This window comes from Lepidochelys kempii, chromosome 8 (genome assembly GCF_965140285.1).
Source record: "Lepidochelys kempii isolate rLepKem1 chromosome 8, rLepKem1.hap1, whole genome shotgun sequence".
Lineage (NCBI taxonomy): Eukaryota > Metazoa > Chordata > Testudines > Cheloniidae > Lepidochelys > Lepidochelys kempii.
This window is the reverse complement of record NC_136387.1, coordinates 61,312,068-61,338,417: the sequence shown is the minus strand read 5'-3', so window position 1 is coordinate 61,338,417 and position 26,350 is coordinate 61,312,068. Positions and strand designations below refer to the sequence as shown.

General features: G+C 39.1%; 2 protein-coding genes across 3 annotated transcripts in view; one reads left to right on the top strand and one right to left on the bottom strand.

Moving 5' to 3' along the window:
• Nucleotides 1-26,350, bottom strand: part of CDC73 (cell division cycle 73) — a 164,333-nt gene that overhangs the window by 54,568 nt on the left and 83,415 nt on the right. The gene's annotated exons all lie outside the window — the stretch shown is intronic.
• On the top strand, nt 17,945-25,316 carry B3GALT2 (beta-1,3-galactosyltransferase 2). The gene is made up of 2 exons (XM_073356724.2): nt 17,945-18,525; nt 23,554-25,316. Exon 2 carries the CDS (start codon nt 23,695-23,697, stop codon nt 24,961-24,963), a length of 1,269 nt encoding a protein of 422 aa, XP_073212825.1. The 5' UTR covers nt 17,945-18,525; nt 23,554-23,694; the 3' UTR covers nt 24,964-25,316.

The window sequence follows — 26,350 nt, the reverse complement described above, 5'->3', positions numbered from 1 at the left end:
CCCTTAGAAATTAATATAAAATCGGAAGCTAGAAATTGATATCAACTTTCATTTTCTTCCACTTGTTTATATGCACACACACACACGGTTATCCTATTTAAATTACATACACACAGAGACACATAGGTAGGTAGATAGGCAGATTTTTATGGCTGTTTGCACTTCCCATCTAAGTCAGGTTGGTTTCTGACCAGCGTGGCCTTCTCTCTAGATTGTAGCTTTTGGGGCATCTGGTAAAATGTTTTAAAGTAGCTGCCAATTGTCATTCATATTTAATCAATTATTAAATTAACGTAAAAGACTGCATATGTAAAAACAAGCCCATGACTATCACTGCAAGCATAACATTTGCATTTCTTGACTAGTGTAACCTTTTCCATGTTAACATTGTAATAAAATAATTTTTTACATTTAGTATGTGCAGAGCTATTAGTTGTGTAATACTATAGGAAAAGTACAACATACATACATTTAATTCTCTCAATTGTTGGAAAAAAGCTAATGTTTGCATTTGTTATTTACGCATGCATTTTTATTAAAATTCAGATTATTAAAATTCTTGGTTTGTATTCTGAATATATACATTGTTCTAGTTCATGACATGACAATTAGATACAAGGCTATCAAAGCTCAATTTTATAAGGATTTATCCAAGTACTATAATGAAGTTACTCATCTATTAACAGGCTATAAATACGTGAAAGGATTTTGGCCACATAAACCACATGAGAAGAGTGTTTCCACTGAGTCCTTTGCCTCCATTTTCAGCTTCCTTTGGTATTGCTTCTAGGCTCCCAATTATTCTGCTCTCCTCCGCAGTGAAGCGTGAAGAAGATTAAATTAAGAACTTCTGAAAGCAGTGAGAAGATGACATGCTACTTTTATTATTCATGCCATGTATGATTCAAATGCTAGATGGCTTTCCCCTAAGCTTTTGTGCAATTGTATCAGGGGTCTGGTTTTAGCACTGTTGTCTTTGAAATGGTCAGTGCACAGCTGCATTTTGTAGCTCAGACAGTCTTTGTAAGTAAAGGTCAACAGTAAGTGGATACACAGATCAGAGGCGTTTGAGCCTCTTTAAATAGCAGGGCCCTAACAGGAAGGTAGCACAGGAGAGACTTAGTTCTCTTAGGACTTCCATATTCTGTCACAATGTATCCTCTAGTGTTGTACAAAAAAGCAGAATGGTAACAACCTGAACAGGATAAAGAGTTTGAATATGCTATGTTTTAAAAACGGTTTTAGTAATTTAGTATCTTATTTACAAGTGGTTTTACAACTTTACAGTTCAACATTAAGTGGTAATGCCCAGCTATCACTCAGCTGCTGAAGTTATTGTTGACTAGCCTGGAGTTATTGGGGAAGAAATATCTGTTAGTGCTGCTAGAATTTTAGCAGAATTCCAGTTGTCACTAACACCCCCTTGGATTTAACAATAAACCTGAAGGGAATCAAATAGCAGAATCTCTCCTTTAGAATTTCATTCCTAGGACATCTGTCCTGATAACTTTGAGCAGTTAGATGGTGGCTGCTAAAGGAGTGAAAGAAAATTTGGAGGCAGGCAGGCAGGCAATAATATTTTCCCAAAGAGTAATATTTTCAGTGCCAAAATGGATTTTATTGAGAACAACCAACATGTGGCTTCCTGGAGCTCTGTCCACAGCACACACAAAACCTATTAGAATCTCCAGGAACTTGTCCACTGTTATCCTTACTTCACTTTGTTTTGATATACTTTTGTTTTAAAAAAAAAGTCAGCATTCTCTTTTGACCATGTTCCTTAGTAAGGGACAGCAAATTAGATCTACATGCAGCTAGAAAACCTAGTAATATCCTCTACAAAAAACATACAATTATTTATTCCTCTGCTCTTGCTAAAATACAGGTTTTGGTTAATTTAAAAATAAGAATGCAGGCCCCAATGTCATACTACTTTTATTCTTTATTCCTAAACATTCAAGATTTTGGGTTGTATATATGTACATGGATGGCCAAAAAACAGAACAACTAATAATCTGGGTTATGGTTCTGAATTTAAAAGTCTAAAATATACTTTACCATCAGTCAAAAGAAAAGATACCTTTACTACAGAGATGAAGTCTATCTTGAAGACTAGACAACTAAAGGTAAAGTTTTATTTGTTGAATAGTGTCAGTGCACTGAGATCTGATGGGTCTAAACAGTACTAAAAAAGTTGGGGGGGGGGAGTGGATGGGGAGGGAAAATCACATTTTTAATTTGGTTGCAAAGTATGAATATCTCCTTGGGGAAACGTGTGAAACCAAAATCATTACAACACCCAATTAGGGAAGACTGGTTGATATTTGGAGAAGCTAGACACGTTTGTGAATGTTGTCTTAAGTACTAGATAACTCCCTATAACAAAGCTGCTCTATGCAGAGTAGGTTAAATTTATCTGATAGCATTATCTGCTCCACAATGATAAGAGGACCATAAATGTGCTTTACTTGGTTTGAACAAAGGCACAACTATAGTCAACGCTCTCTTAAGACTCTAAGAGAATGTATTTGATTGGGTCAAGAGATTTATTTATTTCAAACCCTAACAAAAACACTTAAATCACAGTTTAAAATAATGTATAAAAATCCAGAAAAAATAAGCTTCTAATGGTCCCATTTATCCCTTTAAAACTTAGACGGACAGGGCAGACATCCGCTGCTGCTTCTTAGTTCACAACATGCCTCAGGTGGCACGTGACGAGGATTCATCACCAAATTTGGTACACTGGTTTGATCACTAGCTTCCCCGGCTTGGTCTGGGCACTGATGGGGAGTGTGGTGAGTATGTGGATATGATAATGGACTGCAAGTAACAAAGGTATGGGATGATAATAGCATACCATACCAACACAGATATCTGCTGGGTGGGCCCAATTATAAAAAGAGGGTGAAATGGCAAGAAATTTGCCCTTTTCCCACAGAAAAAGTACCCTGTAAAGATTTAGGGATCTATAAGCTCAAGATTATTTTACTCTAATTATATTCCCTTACCTGAAAAAGTAAAAAGACCTATAAGAATGGAAAGTCCTTACTATCAGCTGGCTAAGCAGAACAGATGTAATAATTATTATCAGCAAGTCATCCTTGCTTCATTCCACTCTCTCAATATCATGATTCCCATTAATTGACTGATACTTTAAAAAAGCTTACTAATCTAATAAAAACTTTCATTTGGGGAGGAAACAGTCGGTAATATGGGACCGCCAAAAAACTGAGAGGCCCGCCTCTTCCAAAATTAAATTCTATTGCCAGGCTTTTACACCTTGCAAAATATGTAGACCATCTAGCATAAGCCAACAAAGTAACAATGAAAAGTACACTTGGATGCTTAGTTATAAAGCCTCCCAAAAGACCAAATTAAAACAAACAAAACCTGTTGTGTGTAGCCCAACACTCCTTCTGCCTTCAGACTCCTTAGCCTTACAGACTTGAGAATTTTTTGAAAGGCTGACTCCTCAGATTATGCTTTATCATTTACTCTAATGAACATTATGGATCCAAAAGATTTGCAGAGGTTTATATCTTATATTAAGCAGAATTCAAGGGGAATTTTAAAAAAATTAATCATCTATCTTCAATCATTAGTGGGTTCTCAAAGTTTTACATGTATCTAGTAGACATTATGCATGCATCCTTGTGTATATAAATTAAACACAAATCCATTAGTGAAACTGAATCTCATCTTTTAGGAAAGACTGGACATAAGGGAACCATACCTGAGGTTTACTCTGCTTTCAGTAAGTTATCCTTTTATGGCAAATTACTTTATATACAAAAAAGGGAAACTGATATAGGAAGATTGCTCAACTTAGAGGAAAGGATTCAAACTTTCCCTATTTTTAATGAATATTCTCTTCCTAATTTAGGGTTGGCCATTTCTCTAGTCCAAATGTAAATGGTCAATTGACCAGCTACATGTTGGTCAAATGTGAAAAATGGTCAAATATTTTAAAGCTCTCACATATTAGAACAGTAACAACAATAACAAAAGAGTAATACTTTGTGGTCTCAAAAAGGCTTAGCCTTAGCCCTGGTCTACACTAGGACTTTAGGTCAAATTTAGCAGCATTAAATCGATGTAAACCTGCACCCGTCCACACGATGAAGCCCTTTATTTCCACTTAAAGGGCTCTTAAAATCAATTTCCTTACTCCACCCCTGACAAGTGGATGAGCGCTTAAATCGGCCTTGCCAGCTCGAATTTGGGGTACTGTGGACACAATTCGACGGTATTGGCCTCCGGGAGCTATCCCAGAGTGCTCCATTGTGACTGCTCTGGACAGCACTCTCAACTCAGATGCACTGGCCAGACAGACAGGAAAAGAACCGCGAACTTTTGAATCTCATTTCCTGTTTGGCCAGCGTGGCAAGCTGCAGATGACCATGCAGAGCTCATCAGCAGAGGTGACCATGATGGAGTCCCAGAATCGCAAAAGAGCTCCAGCATGGACCAAACGGGAGGTACGGGATCTGATCGCTGTTTGGAGAGAGGAATCCGTGCTATCAGAACTCCGTTCCAGTTTTTGAAATGCCAAAACCTTTGTCAAAATCTCCCAGGGCATGAAGGACAGAGGCCATAACAGGGACCCGAAGCAGTGCCGCGTGAAACTGAAGGAGCTGAGGCAAGCCTACCAGAAAACCAGAGAGGCGAACGGCCGCTCCGGGTCAGAGCCCCAAACATGCCGCTTCTATGATGAGCTGCATGCCATTTTAGGGGGTTCAGCCACCACTACCCCAGCCGTGTTGTTTGACTCCTTCAATGGAGATGGAGGCAATACAGAAGCAGGTTTTGGAGACGGAGAAGATGATGATGATGATGAGGTTGTAGATAGCTCACAGCAAGCAAGCGGAGAAACCGGTTTTCCCGACAGCCAGGAACTGTTTCTCACCCTGGACCTGGAGCCAGTACCCCCCGAACCCACCCAAGGCTGCCTCCTGGACCCAGCAGGCGGAGATGGGACCTCTGGTGAGTGTACCTTTTAAAATACTATACATGGTTTAAAAGCAAGCATGTGAAAGGATTACTTTGCCCTGGCATTCGCGATTCTCCTGGATGTACTCCCAAAGCCTTTGCAAAAGGTTTCTGGGGAGGGCAGCCTTATTGCATCCTTCATGGTAGAACACTTTACCACTCCAGGCCAGTAACACGTACTCGGGAATCATTGTAGAACAAAGCATTGCAGTGTATGTTTGCTGGCATTCAAACAACATCCGTTCTTTATCTCTCTGTGTTATCCTCAGGAGAGTGAGATATAATTCATGGTCACCTGGTTGAAATAGAGTGCTTTTCTTCAGGGGACACTCAGAGGAGCCCATTCCTGCTGGGCTGTTTGCCTGTGGCTAAACAGAAATGTTCGCCGCTGTTAGCCACAGGCAGGGGGGAGGGTTGAAGGGGTAGCCACGCGGTGGGGGGAGGCAAAATGCGACCTTCTAACGAAAGCACGTGTGCTATGTATGTAATGTTAACAGCAAGGTTTACCCTGAAAGAGTGTAGCCACTGTTTTATAAAATGTGTCTTTTTAAATACCGCTGTCCCTTTTTTTTTCCTCCACCAGCTGCATGTGTTTCAATGATCACAGGATCTTCTCCTTCCCAGAGGCTAGTGAAGCTTAGAAAGAAAAAAAAAAAACGCACTCGCGATGAAATGTTCTCTGAGCTCATGCTGTCCTCCCACACTGACAGAGCACAGACGAATGTGTGGAGGCAAATAATGTCAGAGTGCAGGAAAGCACAAAATGACCGGGAGGAGAGGTGGCAGGCTGAAGAGAGTAAGTGGCGGGCTGAAGACAGGGCTGAAGCTCAAATGTGGCGGCAGCGTGATGAGAGGAGGCAGGATTCAATGCTGAGGCTGCTGGAGGACCAAAACCAGTATGGTCCAGTGTATGGTTGAGCTGCAGCAAAGGCAGCTGGAGCACAGACTGCCACTGCATCCCCTCTGTAACCAACCGCCCTCCTCCCCAAGTTCCATAGCCTCCACACCCAGACGCCCAAGAACGCGGTGGGGGGGCCTCCGGCCAACCAGCCACTCCACCACAGAGGATTCCCCCCCCCCCAAAAAAAGAAGGCTGTCATTCAATAAAAGTTGTAAACTTTTAAAGTGCTGTGTGGCATTTTCCTTCCCTCCTCCACCACCCCTCCTGGGCTACCTTGGTAGTCATCCCCCTATTTGTGTGATGAATGAATAAAGAATGCATGAATGTGAAGCAACAATGACTTTATTGCCTCTGCAAGCGGTGATTGAAGGGAGGAGGGGCGGGTGGTTAGCTTACAGGGAAGTAGAGTGAACCAAGGGGCGGGAGGTTTCATCAAGGAGAAACAAACAGAACTTTCACACCGTAGCCTGGCCAGTCATGAAACTGGTTTTCAAAGCTTCTCTGATGTGTACCGCGCCCTCCTGTGCTCTTCTAACCACCCTGGTGTCTGGCTGCGCGTAACCAGCAGCCAGGCGATTTGCCTCAACCTCCCACCCCGCCATAAACGTCTCCCCCTTACTCTCACAGATATTGTGGAGCGCACAGCAAGCAGTAATAACAGTGGGAATATTGGTTTCGCTGAGGTCTAAGCAAGTCAGTAAACTGCGCCAGCACACCTTTAAATGTCCAAATGCACATTCTACCACCATTCTGCACTTGCTCAGCCTGTAGTTGAACAGCTCCTGACTACTGTCCAGGCTGCCTGTGTACGGCTTCATGAGCCATGGCATTAAGGGGTAGGCTGGGTCCCCAAAGATACATATAGGCATTTCAACATCCCCAACAGTTATTTTCTGGTCTGGGAATAAAGTCCCTTCCTGCAGCTTTTGAAACAGACCAGAGTTCCTGAAGATGCGAGCATCATGCACCTTTCCCGGCCATCCCACGTTGATGTTGGTGAAACGTCCCTTGTGATCCACCAGAGCTTGCAGCACTATCGAAAAGTACCCCTTGCGGTTTATGTACTCGGCGGCTTGGTGCTCCGGTGCCAAGATAGGGATATGGGTTCCGTCTATAGCCCCACCACAGTTAGGGAATCCCATTGCAGCAAAGCCATCCACTATGACCTGCACATTTCCCAGGGTCACTACCCTTGATATCAGCAGATCTTTGATTGCGTGGGCTACTTGCATCACAACAGCCCCCACAGTAGATTTGCCCACTCCAAATTGATTCCCAACTGACCGGTAGCTGTCTGGCGTTGCAAGCTTCCACAGGGCTATCGCCACTCGCTTCTCAACTGTGAGGGCTGCTCTCATCTTGGTACTCATGCGCCTCAGGGCAGGGGAAAGCAAGTCACGAAGTTCCATGAAAGTGCCCTTACGCATGCGAAAGTTTCGCAGCCACTGGGAATTGTCCCAGACCTGCAACACTATGCGGTCCCACCAGTCTGTGCTGGTTTCCCAAGCCCAGAATCGGCGTTCCACAGCATGAACCTGCCCCATTAGCACCATGATGCATGCATTGGCAGGGCCCATGCTTTCAGAGAAATCTGTGTCCATGTCCTGATCACTCACGTGACCGCGCTGACGTCGCCTCCTCGCCTGGTATCACTTTGCCCGGTTCTGGTGCTGCATATACTGCTGGATAATGCGTGTGGTGTTTAATGTGCTCCTAATTGCCAAAGTGAGCTGAGCAGCCTCCATGCTTGCCTTGGTATGGCGTCCGCACAGAAAAAAGGCGCGGAACGATTGTCTGCCGTTGCTCTGACGGAGGGAGGGGCGACTGACGACACGGCTTACAGGGTTGGCTTCAGGGAGCTAAAATCAACAAAGGGGATGTCTTTACATCAAGGAGTATTTCAGGCAGGACTTCACGGAGGATTCCAATAATTAGAAATGGTGCACCTACGTTATTTTTCTTATTGGAACGAGGAGGTTAGCCTGGCCTCTGATTGATACGTGGCTAGATTTACCTCGCTGCACCTTCTCTGTGAGTGACTGCAGTGTGACCCAGAGGATTGAGTCCCCTAGACAGGGGAGGAGGCAAATGAGTACAAAACAAATCTGGTCTATTTCTTGTTTTGATCCACTCCATCTATCTTTTACATCTTTGGCTCGCAGCAGACTGTGCAGAAGGACTGCATGCCATCCACATCTCATGGCTGCTCGGCAGAAGATGGTACAGTACGACTGCTAGCCATCCTCATCTCTTGCCTGCCTGGCAGAAGATGGTACAATACGACTGCTAGCAATCCTCATCTCTTGTCTGCCCGACAGAAGATGGTACAGTACGACTGCTAGCAATCCGTATCGCCTGCCTGCTCACCATAAGACGGTTCAATAGGACTGACTGCAGGACTAAAGAGAATGACCTGGTCAAGTCACTCCAAATTTAGTCCCTGCGCCCATGTCTGCCCAGGCGCTCCCAGCCGACGTGGCCAGGAGCACCTCGGACACAACGAGGACGGCTACCAGTCGTACTGCACCGTCTGCTACCAGAAGGCAATGGGTTGCTGCTACTGTGTAGCAAAGCTGTATCGCGTCTGCCAGCACCCAGGAGACATAGGGTGACGGTTACCTGAGCGGGCTCCATGCTTGCCGTGTTATGGCGTCTGCACAGGTAACTCAGGAAAAAAGGTGCGAAACGATTGTCTGCCCTTGCTTTCACAGAGGGAGGGAGGGAACGGGGGCCTGACGATACGTACCCAGAACCACCCGCGACAATGTTTTAGCCCCATCAGGCATTGGGATCTCAACCCAGAATTCCAATGGGCAGCAGAGACTGCGGGAACTGTGGGATAGCTATCCACAGTGCAATGCTCTGGAAGTCAACTCTAGCCTCGGTACTGTGGAAGTACTCCGCCGAGTTAATGCACTTACAGCATTTTCTGTGGGGACACACACACTCGAATATATAAAACCCATTTCTAAAAAACCGACTTCTATAAATTCGACCTTATTCCGTAGTGTAGACATACCCTTAGACAGACACTTATGCCCAATTGCAAAAAAAAAAAAAAAAAAAAAACAATGAAAACACAAGTTACTTAGCTGGGTTATTTCAACTCAAAAAAATGTAAAACAATGAAATGAATTTCTAGAAGAAGAAAATAATTACCACCATTTAGGCAATGTTAGACTAGCATTTAAATGTAACATTTTTCAAGATGAAATATTACACAAAAAAAGATCCAAAAAAAGACATAGCAAGTAGAAAAACATTTTAAAGGCACTTATGCTAGGTAGACAGTAGAACTTAACCCATCTTCTTTTATCATCTTCATCTTTGATGTTATCAAATTCATCAGTATCACCTCCTTCCTCTTTGATGAATATTGTTTTCCTTCTCTAATCTTAAGTTGTAATACATGGTCACCAGAGTCCCAGCAATGGAGGTCTTCAATCTAACTGTGTTCTTTTAATGGATAAGCTGTTTTCATTCAATTGTGGGGATTGTACTCCACACAGTATTACAACTGAAGAGGCTGCTTTCTGCTTTATAATTTGCTCCCTTCGACAGAACTGGTTGTTCATTGGTACAGCCTTTAAAATGGCAACAGCCACTATGAGGTCACAAGCTGAATCCAATTCATCATCAAAAAGGTCTTGGTCATGGAAGAGTGAATCAAGAATGTAGGCTGTATTATTTGTGGGAGTGATCATTTTATTTTATCCATGCTGTTTCACCTATTATATTTTTCTCTTCAGTTTTTGTAAGTGGATGGAATTCTGTAATCTCACAAATACCTATTTTAGCATCAAGCAACTTGTTCTTGGCATCAGACAACACAGAACTATCATATTCCATATTCTGAATGGACTAAGTTCAAGAATCCAAAAGAAATGGTCCTAAGAATGTTAAAGCTGATTACTCTGGGGCAATACACAGCCAGCTCTTCAACTGCAGCTGACTCAAGAGCCATATTTGAAGATCTTTGAGACAGTTAATGGAAAGTATGACAAGGCTTACTCAGTGCAGATGAAATTGAGCGCTGTACTGAATGACACTCAAAAAAATGGCTACTGGTACTTGTATGAAAAAACTTGACAATACTTTTCACTTTTGACACATGTCAAGAGGAAGCTGTCAGACCTGCTACATTTCCAATGAAAAGCTGCACTGTATGGGCATACAACACCTTACGTGTGCATATTCATTTATCATTAAAGCCTAAACACAGCTCATATTAGCCACATCGTTGGTCACAATGAAAATAAAAGATAGGAAACAGAGTAGGAATAAATGGTCAGTTTTCAGAATGGAGAGAGTTAACTAGTGGTGTCCCCCGAGGTCTGTACTGGGACTAGTCCTATTCAACATATGCATAAATGATCTGGAAAAAGGGATAAACAGTGAGGTGGCAAAATTTGCAGATGTTTTCTAAGACCCAGGGAGACTGAAGAGCTACAAAAGGATCTCTCAAAACTGGGTGACTGGACAACAAAATGGCAGGTGAAATTCAATGTTGATAAATGCCAAGTAATGCACATGGGAAAACAGAATCCCAACTATACATATGTAACGATGGGGTCGAGATTAGCTGTTACCACTCAAGAAAGATCTTGGAGTCATTGTGGATAGTTCTCCTAAAACATCCACTCAATATGCAGCAGCAGTCAAAAAAGCTAACCATGTTGGGAATCATTAAGAAATGGATAGAGAATAAGAGAAAATATATTGCCTCTGTATAAATCCATGGTACGCACACATCTTGAAGTTTATGACACCCTCATTGGGAATATTGCTCCATTAATCAGACACTAGACACATGTGAGGAGCTTGCACAATAAGAACACCAACTCTCTTTCACATCATCCACTTCACCAATCAGAAGACTTACTGTTGGCCATTTCTTTCTTGGTAGTTAGTAAATTGGAACAACTTATGGGAAAAAAACAACATCAAGCATATAAGGATTTTCAACTATCTGAAATGGCTTATTGCTGGCAGAAGTATATCTAGCAAATGTGTGGTGTCAAGTTAGTTTTTTCGGTCACTGGCACACTCTATCCAAAAACCTTTTAATACCCATTTGATGAACATCTGAGGACCTTCCAGGAGTAAGAGATTTTAATGCTGAAGCAGCTAGAGTAGCAAAACTCTTATTAGCCCATATCACTCTCTTCATCAAAAGACTGACAGCATCATCACGAAACATGAAGATGAAGCAGAAGGGGGATGCACAGAAGAAAACTTTTGTGCAGACCAGTTTTCCCTTTCTTGCTGTTTGACTGCAGTAGTCTATCTTTGAAAGTATCTGAATACATTACAAGAATTCAAAAAATGTTTGTCCATTCTAACTACACATCACACACACAGAAGAACAGAACTAATTTCCTCATATTCAGGTCTAGTAAAAAAATCCAAACAAACTATATTGGCTTCCACTGACTGCATAATTTATGCACTGTACTGTGTGTTTCACTACTTCTGGAATGCTCTCTAGATTATGAAGTTTCTCTTTTATTTCAGTAAACCAGCAGCATTCAGTTCTATTTTTAACTGCTGCTCTTCCAGAAGAATCCAGCCAATCAAAAGCTTCAGGCATGCTGCCCCAGAATCCCAGATTACATGGAAAGGGAGAGGGCATGCAGTCCCTCCATCCTGCAGCAAACACAATGGACTCAGCAGCACCAAGAAGGAGGGGGCTTTACCGACATTTAATGTCACACCTTCATTGCCATTTAACTTTTCATGTTCGCAGCAAGGTTTGGCTGGGGATACATGTGTATGGAGGAAGGAAGGTCATGAAGGAGATTTTTGGTAAAGGCGAGGAATGGGGGTTTATTTACAGGAGTATTTAATATGGGTTGTTTGCTTTGTTGAGGGTGGTGGTGGTGTGTGCGGGGTTAATAGCTGTGATGACTTTTGTTTAAGGGAGAAGCTTAATGGCTGTATATCTTTGCTCTTGGAGTCGGGGGGGAAGAGGTTTAATGATTGTTGTCAGGTCATCTGAAACTAAGCTCTTAAAGGGTGTCAATTTCTTTAATGTACTTTCTAAACCATCATGTACACCGATGGGCTCATACACAAATATATTACTTACACACAAAATGTTTGGCTGGAATCTTTCAGAGCAATTAAGATGCTCAACTTGCAATTAGTTCACCTTTTTCCCCCAACAGGTGGCATTAGCATGTAGTAAAGTGAGCGATCAAGATATTTAAATAGGCTTGCTAGCAGATGGCACCATTATGCAATCAAAAAACAAAGACTGTCACCTACATCAGGGCATTCTTGCTGGAATATCTGACAATATTTTACTATAGGTCAACACATGGTTAATTGACATTATCTGACTGGTCAACTGACTGGCTTGCGACAGTGATCCTATCCACATAAGTGCAAACTGATCTCAATGAGAATTTACATACATAAAATCAAGATGAAGTTAATTCATGAGGAGCTGGGAGGCAGAAGCCACCATTACTTCATTGGTGGCTTTGACTTCTAAACGGTGAATTATGAAGAAAAATTAAATCCTTAGGATCACAAAAGTAAACCAAAACCTAAAGATGTATTCAATAGTCTTCCACCTACCACACCAGGAGTCAGATATGCTGGGAATTATGTACTCCATTATGTGCGCCAAAACAAAAACAAACAAACAAAAAAAGTCATTGCACCCTATGTTCTTCAGTGATATGATTATAGCATCTGGGTAACACCCACTAGACCAGATAGAGGGTGGGGAAGGGCCTGTTCAGAGCAACGGGCCATTAGGAAATCAAGAGGCCTTAGGAGAAGCTTATCCCCCACCTCGTGAGCCTTCCTGAGAAGGCTACAGAGATCCTGTAAGTAATGGCTGCTTTGACGCTACAAAGCTATCATTTAACATCAAGTATAGAAAGAGTGCACAGCTGTGATAACTGATTAAGAATGGAAGGGAAAAAAAGCCAACATGGCCGAAATGCCAAAAGCACCTGCTGATCTGTGCTCAACATCATAGTTTTAATTCCTCTAGTATTATTGCTATATTTCTATTAGCCATGTAAGAAACTCACAAAGTAACGTAAACATTAAAATCTGTAGATTAGCTATAGTTAAACTTGGAAAGGCAAAAGTCCAAATTGCTTTTAGAAAAAATTGTAAGCAATTATAATGTATGTGAAGCAATTAAGCAACAGTGAAAGTCTGAGAAGGAAAATAAGGAAGACAACACTGACACTTGTGGTCATTTCTAGATTTCAGTTTTTCATTCAGTTAAGAAAATGCTTGTGACACTAAATTATGCACCTGTTTTCCGAGCATAAAATAAAATAAACCACAAGTAAAACACTGCAACACTGGCTACACTACAAACTGGATAATTTCTTTATTTAAAACAAACAACAGTTATTAGTATATGAATAAATGTTTATATGCAGAGAGTTTAAGATACAGAATCGTCTCTAACTTAATTAGAACTAAAGAGAATTAAATAAATATATTTCTGAAAAACAGTTACACCTGTCTAAGTAAATAAGTACCAGAACGGGGAAAAACAATGTCTATAGATCTAGGGACTGAATTGTTCATAAGATTCAACTAAGGCCAAAACAATCAACTTGAAAACTATGCCATTTGCTATATTTAAATTGTTCATTGTAATATGCTGAAAACTCTACAACATATACATTTTGGAATAGAATCATCGCACATACAGCTCTGCAGAGCAACTTCAGCCTTTTCAGCCACATATACCTGGATTTAGAAGCTGAACTATTCCATCCTCAAAGCTGTCTATTCCATACATTCCACATACAGACTTGCACAGCCTACCATTTTATTATGTTTTAACAGCTATCAGTATTTAATTGCATGACAGAAGTGTTTTAACCCAAAACATAATTTAACAGAAGTAAAAACAAAGTATACAAAATGATTCTAAATTATGCTGTGCTATGCAGCAGCATGCAAAGTAAAGCAGTTAAAATTAAGAGGCAGAAGTATACTGCAAGTTAAATGTTCAGATGGGTAGCCAGGAATATGAGCGAAGTAACATTGATGGCCATAAAGCCACTATTTTTTTTTTGTTTGACAGAAACATTTCAAACTTTTCAATAAAGATGCACAAACGTTTCTGACAGTACACCTAGGCCAGAGACGCCATATTCACTCCAAAGTTAAGTGGGCTCTGTTTTGCCCACACACCAGCAGGCCGCAGGCCAAAGGCTGCTGAACCCTGATCAACAGACACCACCACCAAGCGACTGAAACACTGATCAAAGGCGAGAGCCTGACTGAAAGGCAACCAGCCAGCCTGTGGTGAGAAGCATCTAAGTTTGTAAGGGCACTGAAAGTGTGAAGATCAGCTTTAAAAGCAAAGAGCATTCTTTTCATTTGACCAAATCCGACTTGTTGTGCTTTGACTTCTAATCACTGAAAATCTCTCTTTTGTAGTAAATAAATTTGTTTGTTTATTCTACCTGAAGCAGTGTATTTGGTTTGAAGCATGTCAAAGACTCCCCTTGGGATGACAAGCCTGATGCATGTCAAGTTCTCACCCATAAGCAATATGCCACCCATAACCATTAAGTGGTCACTAACCAAAAACAAAATAAAAATTTAGCCTTCATAAGTGGACTTCTTATAATTTTTGTATATATCTTAATAAAGCATTTACAGACAAATACTGGGATCATCGTGCATTATAGCACTTAGGCACATATTGGAATATATAGCCTTTCATAGATTGTTTTGCCATGCCCCAAAATAACAAATGAAAATAAATAAAAAAGGGAAATGGATTTTAGTGAGCTATCCTACACTTGCTCCTCCACTTCAGATAAGTCCATTTCTTCCAAGCATGCAGTTTAACATCAGCAAATTCAAAAAAAAAAAAAAAAAAAAGCAGCCTTCAGGTGGATATTCAAAAGCATTGCTTATGTAAATCACTATCACTAAATTAACTACATGAATTCTTTTTGATTTTCCAGGAAATACTTCAGAAAACAGCAGGTTGGCTTTCAACCGGTCATATTTGGTGTAATCTGTTACTACACATATACAAACTATGGGCTTGACTACACTTACAGCACCGCAGTGGTGCTGCTGCAGTACTTAGTGAAGATGCTACATTAGAACCTCAGAGTTACAAACACAGAGTTACAAACTGACCAGTCAACCACACACCTCATTGGAACCAGAAGTATGCAATCAGGCAGCAGCAGAGACAAAAGAGAGTAAATCCTGTACAGTACTGTGTTAAACTACTAAAAAAATAAAATAGACAGGGAAAGTAGCATTCTTCTTCTGCATAGTAAAATTTCAAAGCTGTATTAAGTCAATATTCAATTTAAAGAACAACCATAATGTTTTGTTCAGAGTAACGAACATTTCAGAGTTACGAACACTCTCCACTACCAAGGTGCTCATAAATGAGGTTCTACTGTACCTACACCGACAGAAAAGGTGTAGTTAATCCACCTCAGAGAGGAGGTAGCTACGTCGACCTGCTTTCTACACTAGGGGTTAGGTTGGTATAGCTGCATTACACCAGGGGGTGGATTTTCACTCCCCTAAGTAATAGTTAAATTGATGTAAGGTGGTAGTGTAGACCAAGCCTTAATATATTTAAGTTTTGGAAGAAGGGGAGGATGAGTTGTATATGTCCCAAAGTTTGAACAGACACGTCCGTAGACAGGCAGGAGGAATACACACTTTTCTCAATACTGATTCTTAATTATTTATAGTGCACTTTGGGCAGTATAGTTACTGCCTACAATTACTCACCCTTTTGGTTTTTTAAAATCACTATTTTAGACCAAAGCAGATACAAGTCTTTACCAATATACAGTAACTCCTCACTTAACTTTGTCCCGGTTAACGTTGTTTCATTGTTACATTGCTGATCAATTAGAGAACATACTCGTTTAAAGTTGCGCAATGCTCCCTTATAATGTTGTTTGGCAGCTGCCTGCTTTGTCCACTGCTTGCAGAAAGAGCAGCCTGCTGCAGCAAGCTGGTGGGGGCTTGGAACCAGGGTGGACCGGCAGCTCCCCCATCAGCCCCACTAAGTTCCCTGTGCAGCAGCCGCCCAGCAGGCTATCAAGTGCCAGGCAGTTCAGCTGTCCAGACCCCCTCTGCCGTGGAGCTGCTCCCGGGAGCCTCCTGCTTGCTGTGCAGGGGGAGGGGGAGAAGAGAAGAAGGGTGTTGTCAGGGTGTCCCGCTCCCCACACTCATGTACCCCGTGTTCACAGAGCGGGGGAGGAGGGGACAACAGGGCTCAAGACGGAGGGAGCTTCCTAGCACTAGCTGCTGTCTCAACTTGCTGATCTACTTCAAAAGGCAGTATACTTAGAGTGGGGTCAGCATACTTGAAGGGGCAACGCGCGCGACACACACAACGTGTGTTCTCTGTCTCTCTCTGCCATGCTGTCTCTCCTCCCTCCATTGCTGTTGCCTTGTAGAGTGTGAGGCTACATTAACAACATGTTGACCCTTGAGGGCTCAGCTGAGTGCTAGTTCATCATTTAGCAGTAAGACTTTCCCTGGGAAATATCCCACCCTCTTATTCCACCACCTCAACCAAGCTCCACAATCATCATTGTTGTGCACAGTATTAAATTGTTTAAAACGTGTGTGTGTGTGTAGTCTTGTCTGGTGAAAAAAAGTTTCCTGGAACCTAACCCCTCCCTCCCCCATTTACATTGATTCTTATGGGGAAATTGGATTCTCTTAACATCGTTTCGCTTAAAGTAGCATTTTTCAGGAAAATAACAACAATGTTAAGCGAGGAGTTACTGTATAGTACCTCAAAGAGGGTAACAGGTTTACACAAATTGTAATTAGGATTGGAAATAGACTGAAAAAAGGTCATCCTAATTAACATGTTGGACTTTTATACATTGATATTTTGGTAATAAAAGGTATATATCTGATTAAATCGTTTTTGGAAGTTATCAGAACATGCAGCTGGAACAGTAAACCACATTGACTGCACCTGGGGAAGCATCAATTGTTATTTAATTTCCATTACAGCAGGTACTTGCCCAGTGCACTACACAAGTCAGAGGTAGCATATAATATGGTAGTCCAATGAAGAAATTCTCAATCTTAGTCAATGGCTAGTCCCATTAGAAGAGTTTCAGAAATAAAAAATCAGTGGACCGTTTTCAAAGGACGAGATGGATAAATGCTCAAATATTCATTCTTCAGTACAATTGTGTTCCCCATAATTGAGTAAAATCTTTGGAGTTTTTGCAGTTCTGCATCTACTGCATACATCACATAATTTACTATGATACTTTACTATGATACAGCCATAAAAGGACCTGGTTGTTGAAATGAGAGAAAATAAAATTTAATGCAAGTTGTATTAAAGAATATCAAGGCAAATTATATAGCTTAGACATTTCAAAAGAAGAAAAAAAATTATAAAAATATCAGGGTCTCTTACAATCATTCAACTTTCCTATTTCTTCAATGCTGAACTTTGTGACTTCTACCAATGAAGAAAACCACTAACGGCTGAAAGCCTTGGTATTTGTAGATTAGCTGCTGCCAACTGCTTTGACTAAATTAAGATCATGAAGAGGAGTTTCCACATGAGCAGTCATGGGTGTAGGGAATAAAGGTGGGGGCATTCTATTTTTATTTTATTATAATATAGTAGGACATATGTCCTATTTTACACAGAATAACCAGGCATGTTCACAGAGCAGTGAAGGGGTTAACCAAAGCTAACATATTTAAAAGCTTATAGCTTTTATCCTCTGCAGAAGTATACCCAGAATAAGAAACTGTAATGTCTAACAAAAAAAACATTAGAGAATTGTAAGTTATGGCATTAAAGATAAGGCAGTACAATTTGAAAAACAAACTGAATCATTCGTTTAATAATCATCCCATTTTCATATTATTCACTCAGCACTACACTTGTACTGAATATGTATCATTTATCAAACAGAAGTAAAAACCTGTAAGCTTTCTGGCTGCCTTAGGATTTAGTCAAAATGAATGCAAACAATCACGTGGGAGTCAACCAAGCAATGACGTTAAATTCTGCTCTGTCAGAAGACAGCATCTGTCAAAGCCCACATTTAAACTGCTGCCTGCCTGTGCAGCAGCTGAAGAACTATGGAATGGATTTTATAAACCAAAACCCTTAGATAAAATTCTCAAAACCTTTTCAGTTACTGCCTAGCAACAAAGGAGGAAGGAAGGACGGAAGAGATAAATCCCATTATTGAATGCAACTGAACCACTACACTCTAGCACTTGCTGCTTAACATTATCGCTAGAAATATGGATACTGAGAAGAGAATACAGCACTGCATTGTCCGACAAGGGAAATGCCAGATGTAAAAGCTTCAATGCATCAATTGTCAGGAGCAGACAACCCTCCTCGGAACACAAGCAAGAGCTACTGTTCTTTTGTTTGAAAGATGAACAAAAGACCCCAAGAAATGGACACTTATAAGCAAAGAAGGTAACACAGCAACGAGCAGACAGATGGACAAACTGGATACCGTGAAAAGCAATCGCAGGAAGCAGACGTTTGGGGGATGTGCGCATGTTCGATAGCATCTTTTTTGCTGAAGTGATGCGTGCCAAAACTATTTTCAGTGGCAATAATCCTCTCAACATAAATGTCCTAACCAAGGAAGGTATGTCTAAAGCATGTGTGAGATATTCATTCAATTGTCTATTACCTTTGCATCCTATAGGTATAGATCACTGCCAGCCTATAGTTCCCAGAGATAACATTTCCATGAACAGTGGAAAAAGAAATCCAGCAATTCCTCCCCGCAGCACCCACACAACAGAGAACAAATGTCACTACTGCTTTACTTCTTAGTTAAATATGTTTCTCACAGTCAACTGAGGGTTAAGGGTAGGGAAGAGGGATTATGGGGATAATGTAGCTATCTATGGTTATTGTATTTGAGAAATTAAACTTAAAAACCTCTTGTTTTAAAAAAAAAAATCAGTTAACCATCCTCTCAAACTAGGTCAGATTTAATCCTTATCTGAAGTAATCTTAAAGCCCTGGTAAAATGGCTGTGTGTGACACACGCTGAGAGCCCTGAACCGTCAAAACAGACCATGCAGTCAAATTACATTAGTTAAGTAGTACCTTCAATCCTTTTTGAATTTTCTATATAGTGCTCTTAAACACAAACAACACATCAGATTAAATATTATCAGCATGCCTAATTCAGGACTAAAGAAGCATGCAAAAGAATGGACACAATTTAATCTACCAGAAGTACAATTAACCACCACATTTACAAGTAGTATCAGGCTCCACTGAGATCCCCAAAGGAAACCTTAATATACTGGTATCACTCAAGATGGTGAGCATGTAATTTACATCATGCCATCGTTACAAGTTATCTGCTTCGTATGTAACACATTAATTGTTTAACTCTGACTATAAAAAAAGGCACCATGATAGAAATGACTGAAAATCAGTTTACCTATTGTTTAGCTCAGTAACCTTAAAATACTTTATTGATAAAAAACGAACAGGAATCTCAGGAATATCTGAAATAAAAATAAAAGACCTGAATCTATAACAATCTTATAGAGCTACAGAGTGAACAACCTTATCTGCAAAATCTATCAATAAAACATGATAAATGATTAAAGAGTGTTATATAGAAGTGCTTACTTTGTCCCAGGTAATTCTAACATATGATAAAACTAATGCAACTGTAGACAAAGTCTGCATGTCTAATTTAACAAAAGATACAACAAGATGATGTAACTTGAAAACTGAGTGGCACCTTGAAAAAACAAAACACAACTCGTGTATTAAATATCTGTCCAAAATATTAATTTTGTAAAAGATTCACTGAAAAAAAAAAAGTAACCGCAGCAAATGTGCCAATGAGTGATGGTTAATTTTGTGAATTTCATTATTTAAAATTATTGGATTTTAACAAGCAGAAAAGAAACATCAGTTTGAGCATAGTCCATTTTGTGAAAAGGATTAATGCAGTTAATATGTCAACACAGATATTAGGCCCTGCATAAAGTGCTTAAACCCTGCTGCTATTTACCACCAGTACACCAATTCTCAGGCTGCCTTCACAACTTTTCCCTCTAATTAAGGGTTTACCCACAGAGCTAATCAAAATATGAAAATCCAGGATGTATAAATGCAGAGCTGAAACTAAAGCTTCAATCTGCAGAGCCATAATTATTGAGCACTACTGGAAATAGGAGCTGAAACACAAGCAGGGCAAAGACCAAAAATAAAACATTCAAGAGGCATTCTACAGTTGAACTTGGTCTATTCACAATACATCAATCACTGCACATTCAAGTGTTGAGAAACAAATAGAGCTTTTATAAATAATATGCTTAAAATGCACAGCTGCATACTATAGCATTCAAAGGACAAGGTGACTATTCGACTCTCTAGGTAGGTTTAGTCCCACTTATCAGTAACACAGGATGTGTTAATTCTAAGCTTTTTAAAAAATACAGCTTAATATTACTGACTGAACAAGTGTTTGATAATACTCTACCTAATAAAACAGTCAAGTGGCAGGAAACAAATCCATTAATGCTTTTCATAATGTACACTGCCAACTTCTCACAGTCTGTTAAACATTAGACAAATGTTATTCGGTAATACAATCTGTCACTTTTTCTTCTCCAAAAAAGGACAATTACTATACTTAGAGATAAAATTCTTAATTTCCTTCACGCATTTTAAAATGTTTTGAACTACAATTACAAATGACATAACGAAGACATCAAGTTTTAATTTAGTCTTCCAGTAAATATTTCCACAAGCCTAGAGAAGACGACATTTTTAAATACAAGAAATATTATACAATTTTTGAATATACGATTTTATGAACATCCATGACAATCAAGGAACATTTGAAGAAATCACCTCATTTTTTTGAAGTTTTGAGTTGAGGATAGGCTTAGCATATTAAGAAATTTAAACAGACCACATAAGCATGCAGACTCTAAATAAGCTTCAGCTTTTAAAATCCTCTATTCCTATATTTTCTTGTGAAAATTAATTCAAAACAAGTTTTCAGAAGTTTGTTGTACATGAAATAGTCTTCAGTACTTTCAAGTTCCTCTAACTAAAAATGGGTGCACAGAAAAAAGTTACATCAATTAAACATTGAAATATTATTTCATAGTTACAGCTACCAAAGTAAAATTCACTGAAATCTTTTGCATTTAATAAGAGGAAGTTGTAGTAGTGGAGTTATTCAGTGTGTCTACAAAGTTAAACTGAACTGCAGTTGCTATCCTTCATTCAGCTTTTCAAGAAATTCTGTATTTTACCTTTCTGAAATCTATAAGAGCCTACATACATATGTAATGGAGTGACAATGTTTTACCAAATATATCCCTGCCCTCAGAAGCGGACATTAAATATTCATTGAACTGAGAGATGTTGGCTGAACAGACATTTGAAGTAAGACTGTTGTATTTGCTTTCATGTAAAATTTTTCAAAACTGAAACCACTGATTTTTCACATAAAATGCACTGTCAGCGTTATATATTTCTCTCTCTCTCACACACACACACCCCCACCACCCCCCAAGTTCATGAATAGGCAGATCAGCTCAAAATTAAATCCTGAGGGATTTATTTCCTCCTACACAGACAATTTCATGTTAGTTCTCAAATTAAATATTTTTATCACTTACAACTTTAACCTCCATGTTACAGATATGCATTGTGTACATTCTAAAATAGTTTTAGAGGCAGCTCAGTATCAAGTAAATGACATGAGCCACTAAATTTCAACTTCAGACAAAACTATTTCAACTCAGTGGGTTTAGGCACTGCATACAATAGTAGAAAATGTTCATATAGAAGAGTTGAATATATCACTGAGCAAATATTTTACCGTTTCAGAAGCAGAATTTTGGAACTGTACGGCCTTTTCAGATACATTTACATTGTTAAAAATCATGGTTAAAATCCCCACTTACTTGCTCCTCCTAGTGGAGGTTAATAAAATAGACAAACTATAGCTTTCATTCAGTAAGATAATACTTCCAGCACTGTATCCAAATATTCTGAATGAGCTTTCCTCTGCATAAAGATATATTCATTTTTTCCACTTTAAATTTAGTTTGACATATGGCCACTTTTTAAAAAATTCTACATAAAGTTTTTAGAATCATTTTTATTTTTTCTGCATGTTTTGGGCACTGGCTATAGATATACACACACACGTTTGTGGGAGTAAGTAAAGATTTTTAATCTCTAACCATAGTATGATTTAATAAATTATCTCTGTGCCAACCTTTCAAATTACATCTTTACAGTTTAAATCTTGTAATTATCCATGTAACATGTCACTACCTTTTTTTAAAATGAAGAATTAATGCAAATATTGGCTTTGGAAGATAGCGAAGTAATTAAATAAAATTACTCATTTACATAAAAGAAGTGTTTTCCATGGGACTCCAACAAGATAGGCTTCTTTTTTTTCCAACTCAAAACCCTAGAGTCTAGAAATAAATTAGAGCAAATTGAAAATCACGAACAAATTTGTACTGTGCAATGAAAGGCTCATTTATGAGATGATGTGATCAGCTTTTAATATGCAACATCATGAAGCTGCCATATTGACTCTGCTCTTGAATCTAAAATAAATTTATGAGGCGATGGGAAGTGATGCTGTAAAGCTAAGTTAGCAAATTTTCTATAGTTGCAGCTGCTAGTGTAATTTTGTTTTAACTGTAACATTGTAACAGAAGCATACAAGTTAGTTACTTTAAAAACAATGAAAGTATTAATAATCTGTGATTTACTATAAAAATTGAGATTACCGTGTAATTTTACTTTGTACACACAACTGAACTCTCTGTGACTATAGTAAATTAAATATTTAATTTTAAAATTAACCACAGAGGATTCAGGTAAGGAAAATGTTCTCTTCAACCCCTCCTTGTGGAACAAAAGGTTAAAGGTGAGTCAAAGACGAACAAATGCATTTATCGTTTATCATGCAATGAGGTTACTGGACCCCGAAAATTAATTTGACAGATGCAACTTCTCACTGAGTTTCTGAACACAGTAGGGGCCAATGGAAACATGCCAAGCAGTGTACTGTGACTAACAGAACTCTGCTATAATCAACCTTGCACCGTCTGTCCCACTACCCAAACATGACCATTTTACAAAAAGGGCCTCTGACTGTGAGCCATACTACCCACTACATGTCAAATCCATTTTAATTAATGCCAATAAACCTTCCCATCTGGTATCAAGGCCTTTTCATCTGGCCTTTCTCAAGAACTGTAGAACAGTTTTACATTCACTATACATAGAGCTGATTTAAGTCAGCTTCAGACTTTCTTGTCCAGAGTTGAACAAGCTACCTTTTATTGCACAGTGGGAAGGAGAAGACAAATCATTAGTATCTAGGATACGCTACCCATATAAAGCAAAGTTTTTTGTAATTTAATCAAGCGCTATACTTTTCCCAAATGCTAATGCATCAAGTATATTTTAACCTAAAAAATTAAGTTTGCTTTTTAGTGTGGAATTCAACTTTCTGTTTAGATAATTACACTGGGACTAATATTTTATCATTAAAATTCAAATTTTATTTGTTTCTTATTTCTCACTGTAACTTTAGATTATAAAAACCTGATCTTAAGGTGAATTGTAAAAGATTGTTATTTTTTCACCTATGCAGCAGAGTGACCCTTTTGCAGAGAATTACTCAACGTGAATACAACAGAAGATGAAAACCAAAAAATAGCAGTGGATTCAGAAAGAAAGGAAAAAGCATTTTGTTCAACTATTATCTCACATCACATTGTTGGATACGTACAACATGCTTCAGTGGAGAAGACGACACTGCTGTTTTGCAAAAATGACGTGGAATACCAAAAGGTCTCTGTTTCGCACCCATCTTATTGGTTTGCTTTCTCTCGTGTTTCTTTTTGCTATGTTTCTGTTCTTTAATCATCATGACTGGCTGCCAGGCAAGGCTGGATTCAAAGAAAATCCTGTGGCTTACACTATTCGAGGATTTAGGTCTACAAAAAGCGAGACAAACCACAGTTCTCTGAGGAACATTTGGAAGGATACAGTCCCTCAGACTCTGAGGCCTCAGACAGTCACTAATTCCAACAACACTGACCTGTCACCACAAGGAGTAACTGGTTTAGAGAATACACTTAGTGCCAATGGAAGTATTTACAATGAGAAAGGTACTGGACATCCAACTTCATATCATTTTAAGTATATAATAAATGAGCCCAAAAAATGCCAGGAGAAGAGTCCTTTTCTAATACTACTCATAGCTGCAGAACCAGGCCAAGTGGAAGCTAGACAAGCTATTCGGCAAACGTGGGGAAATGAAAGCTTGGCACCAGGTATCCAAATTGTTCGAATTTTTTTGCTGGGCTTAAGCATTAAACTAAATGGATACCTCCAACGTGCCATACTGGAGGAAAGCAGACAATACCATGACGTTATTCAACAAGAATATTTAGACACTTATTATAACTTAACCATTAAAACTCTTATGGGGATGAACTGGGTTGCCACCTACTGTCCAAATGTTCCCTATGTTATGAAAACGGACAGTGATATGTTTGTCAATACTGAATATTTAATACATAAGCTTCTGAAGCCAGAACTGCCTCCAAGGCACAAGTATTTTACAGGTTACCTAATGAGAGGGTATGCACCTAATAGGAACAAGGATAGCAAGTGGTATATGCCACCTGATCTGTATCCAAGTGAGCGTTACCCTGTATTCTGCTCAGGAACTGGTTATGTTTTTTCTGGAGATTTGGCAGAAAAGGTATTTAAAGTCTCTTTGAGCATCAGACGCTTGCACTTAGAGGATGTATATGTGGGCATCTGTCTTGCCAAGTTGCGAATTGACCCTATGCCCCCACCCAATGAGTTCGTCTTCAATCACTGGCGAGTTTCTTATTCCAGCTGTAAATATAGCCACCTAATTACCTCCCATCAGTTCCAGCCTAGTGAACTGATCAAATACTGGAATCACTTACAACAAAATAAGCACAATGCCTGTGCCAATGCAGCAAAAGAAAAAGCTGGCAGGTATCGCCATCGTAAACTGCATTAAAAAAGACAATACTCCCTCTATAAAAACTATCCCATGTGCAATTTGTACATATTGCTGAAAGCATGTACAGTGAAAACAGATGAGCTTAATGGGACAGTCTTTAGTTAAGCCCTCATCACATAATGGAGTTTGAAAATTATTTTTTTAATTTTAGAAGAGTATAATTCTTGAAGATAGTAATATTATGAAACTATAACCAAAAGGGTTTCCAAACAAAATTTGAGGAAAATTATGGTATATAAGGATTTTTCTGTGTTAATGTGCAATAATAAGCATGAACACTTTGGTGGTACGATTGCTATTTTATGTGCCAATAAAATATAATTGAGCATATTTTCCACACTAAATTTTTTTTTTAATGCACACACTGCTCTAATTCAAAAAATTCTTTCCTCTTCAGCCATTAATGATTTAATTCTGTTGTCTAGAACGGTTGTAAATAAAACTATTCGTGACAAGTTAAGGACATTTTGTAAGTAAGTTTACTTCCCTAACTTCAGAACCATATTAAAAAGTGATTACACAGCTATTTCACAAGCAATAGGAGTTTAGTAATGTGACATTTACAATTTGAGAAGAAACTACCAATGTATTTTAAAGCACTGAGCACATATTTTACTACAGTAAGACGAACAAAATTCGCAGGTTAGAAGGCTGCTGTTTTAGATTAAAATTTAAATTGAGAAGTCACTGAAGGTAATTTCAAACTCTGAATTATATTCGGAGGATGACACCATAATCTCGGTGTCAAAGAGCATCCTCGTCTAATATATTACTCACCATGCAAGTCCATAATATCTGCTATTGCATTCACTTTCTTTGAGGTAGTTAAAGGTACATGAAAAATGCAAAACTCAAAACCTTTGATCTGGTCTCAAAAATGGTCCGAGGGGGGAACGGGACTGCAGTTCCCTTCCCCTCTCAAAAATACTATTAACTAAGTGAAAATTGTCATTTGAGCAAAGTAAGCCAAAAATCTTCTTTTTCACAAAGGTGGTATGGAAGTGATAATTTAGCAAAACTGACATTTCTGGATAGTAAGATGGTCTAAAAAAATAAAAACAAAAAACATGAGTGCGATGAAAGTCACTCTTGCGTCCCACTAAAAGTGAAAGGTAAAAATATAGATTATATTTATAGGTTTTCACTCTACCAATGCACATATTTAGAAAGCTCATTTCCCAATAGGTTGCTGCCTCCTAATGCTAGATTTCTAAGTCACTGTTTGTTGTCACAGTGCCAGGTTTACAATCATATACCTTTGATTTAGTAGAAAACCTTCCTGCAACCTCCAATAGTACCTTTATTGGGCAAAAAAAATGCTTGATTGGGTAATAGTTATATTATTCGATTCACTTTTATTATTTATTTTAATAAAAACAGACTA